General features: G+C 45.2%; 1 protein-coding gene across 1 annotated transcript; it reads right to left on the bottom strand.

Annotated features, from left to right (window-relative positions):
- Nucleotides 1–1500: 1500 nt before the first annotated feature.
- On the bottom strand, nucleotides 1501–2931 carry LOC109221584 (the record flags this gene model as incomplete). The annotated part of the gene is made up of 3 exons (XM_019386057.1): nucleotides 1501–2108; nucleotides 2205–2454; nucleotides 2566–2931. Coding segments are annotated over 3 exons (1224 nt in total), but the record flags the coding sequence as incomplete, so codon positions are not given.
- Nucleotides 2932–3168: the final 237 nt, after the last annotated feature.

Here is a 3168-nt window from a genome sequence, read left to right as displayed (position 1 = left end):
CTCAACAACCCCATCTTCATCATATTCAACCTCTTGATGCATTATTTCGATATTAGACAGCTTTTTAAGATCTGGGCGTGAATTCCACATGCATATCATGTTATTAAAGCCGGCATTAACAAAGCTGAAATGGAAATAAAATGATAGGAATTAGGAAAAGGAAAAGATACAAAACTTAATAGGAAATTGAACTGCATTTCATTGAATTCGGAAGGATAGAAGGGTTAACATCAAAACAAAACCATCATACTGAGATGTTTGGATTACAATCCTGAAAGTAACCCAAAATACAAAAAGAAGCTGCAAAAGCAAACTACCAAGACTCCTTCCTTGTGGGGAGAGGAGTTGCTTCCCAGTTGTTGAGCATGGTATCTGGGTCAATTAGTTGCATATTGGCACGACTAGTGCCTTCACCAGCCTGGATCATATTCACTTCACAAAATATCGGGCTAAGGCCATGGCAAATTTCATCAATGTTTGCATGCGCCGAGGAATTTTGACCCTCTTGAGGTCGTGGCTTGACAAAAGTATAGAAAATGTGAGGGATAGGTTGTTGCAAGACCCATCCATGTTTTTTGCGGTGCTTGGCTTTGTTCTCGTCTGCTTGTGTTGGCCTGAAGCCTAAGCCAAAAGTACCCTGGTTATCGAACGGAGAAATAGGCTTCGAAATTCCTTGCAATGATGCCCCCAAGCCTTTTCCTGGCTCATAACCTTGTCTCATCATAACTGCAGCCACCATTACAGATGTGGCGGATAGACGAGGATGCAGAATGGGCTTTCCTTCCTCGACATGGTCCACATCAACCACTTCAAAAGCCTGATAGATAATGGACTCAGACCCTTCCTTGGCCTCAATACATGGGATTAACGGGTCTTTATAAATGGAAGACTCATCTTCTCCTTAAACAATAATTTCTTGCCTTTCATGTTCGAATTTGAGCATCTGATGCAAGGTGGATGGCACAGCTCGGGCCGTATAGATCCATGGCCTTCTAAGAAGAAAGTTATAAGAAGTGGCCATGTCCACTACTTGGAAGACAATCTCAAGTCAACCGGCCCAATCGTCATGGTGAGGTTGATCTCCCCAATGGTATCTCTTGTTGAGCCATCAAAAGCCCGGATGCGAACATTGTTGGGTCGGATTCTGTCTGTATCGGTCGTCATGCTTTGCAAGGTAGAGAGAGGGCATACATCTACACTTGAGCCTCCATCAACCATGACTCGCTTTACATAATGACCCTCACATTTGACCATCAAGTTCAAAGCCCTATTGTGCCCGGCTCCCTCCTCGGGAAGTTCATCATCAGTAAAGGAGATTCTGTTCACCTCAAAAAATCTGTTGGCCATCTTCTCTAATTGATTCACTGTGGTCTCCTCTGAGATATGTGCCTCATTTAGGACCTTGATTAGTACACGGGCATGCTCTTCGGAATGTAGGAGCAGAGATAGTAGAGAGATTTGAGCGGGAGTCTTTCTTAGCTGGTCAATGGTTGAGTAATCCTAAACTTTCATCTTTTTCAAAAACTCTTCCGCATCTGCTTCAGTGACTGGTTTCTTTATTGGAAAATGGCCTTCTCTAATTTGCTTGGCCTTCCTCAACTCTTCTGGAGAGTAACATCTCCCTGATCGAGTCAAATCTCCAGTTTTCCCCACTTCCTCTATGATTTCCTTGCCTTTGTAGCTCATCACAGTTTTGTTGTAGTTCCAAGGAGTGGTTTTTGTGTTGGTCACAGGGGGTTGCACGACAGGTTTGATTACGATCGGCTCTGTTATACCTTTCGTACCTCCCTGCTTCTCCCTTTTGACGGGGTGGCCTCCAAGTACATATAACCTTGGGCTTGGAACACTGGAGTGAACTTCCAACCTCGAGATCTTTGGAACAAATAAAGTTGCCTTATTTGAGCTCTGGGCGCCTTTCACAATCAATGGCACATCTCGGCCGGAACTTACTTCCAGACCTGCTCCTTCTTGAATTGCACCCACTGTCATTTTTGCTCGACCGACCGGTTTGTATTCTCGATCTCGGCCAATCATTCCCACAAAATGAACATCATTGTGTGCTGGAAACGGGTTGTTTGTCACGTTAGGAGGGTCCTCGCCATTCGTCACTACAATCAGTTTTTCAGAAATAAGTCTCTATATGGCTCTTTTCAGAGTCCAACAGTCATTAGTGCTATGCCCTGGGGCACCGGAATGATATTCACATCTAGCATTTGCTTGAAATCCATGCGAATCGGGATGCATATGGTGGGGAGCGATGGGTCCAATTACGCCCATTTGCTTCAGCTTCTGGAATAGACTAGAATATGATTCAGCCAATGGAGTGAATTTTTCTGCCGGCCTCTGCTCTCGACCATAATCCTGCCTGGGACGAGCATTGTAGGGTCCCCAAAAATTTTGCTGCTGAGGTCGGGGGGCCCTTGGAGCTGGTGCCCGTACCTGCTTATTGGGAGGCTGAGCATATGATTGAGCATTGAACACTGTATATTATGGTGGGCCCACAAAGTATTGAGGAATTGGCGGGGGATAATAATGTTGAGGGTAGCTGGATTGCCCCTCATGAACTTGCACATAAGGGTGCGATGCCCCTCTTTGAAACTCCCTAGATCCCGAAGCCATCATGGACCCGTCATCTCTTTTCTTTCTATTTGCCAAACCTCCCGACCCATTTTGGACAGCTTGGGTGGTGGCTTTGGGAGCAGCTTGACTTACAATTCTACTAGTCTTGAGGCCATTTTCGACCATCTCCCCTATTTTGATTGCTTCTGCAAAAGGTCTACCCATCGCGAACATCATATTCTGAAAGTAATCAGGCTCTTGAGCCTCCAGAAAAATAGTGATCAACTCGTGGTTATCCATGGGCGGCTTAACTCTAGCCGCTTGCTCCCTCCAATTCATGGCATACTCCCTAAAACTTTCGGTCAGTTTTTTCTACATATTGGACAAAGAATTACGATCAGGTGCAATATCAATGTTATACTGAAATTGTTTGACGAAGGCCTGGGCTATGTCATCCCAAACATGCCAGTGAGAGATATCTTGGTCAATGAACCATTCGAAAGCTACCCCCACAAGGCTTTCCCCAAAGTAAGCCATCAACAGCTCTTCTTTTCCTCCTGCACCCCTCAGTTGGTTGCAGTACCTTTTCAAGTGGGCGGATAGGGTCGT

Source organism: Nicotiana attenuata, unplaced genomic scaffold, assembly GCF_001879085.1.
Source record: "Nicotiana attenuata strain UT unplaced genomic scaffold, NIATTr2, whole genome shotgun sequence".
Classification (NCBI taxonomy): domain Eukaryota; kingdom Viridiplantae; phylum Streptophyta; class Magnoliopsida; order Solanales; family Solanaceae; genus Nicotiana; species Nicotiana attenuata.
Note: the sequence above shows the minus strand (reverse complement) of the source record. Positions and strands in the feature narration are given on the sequence as shown.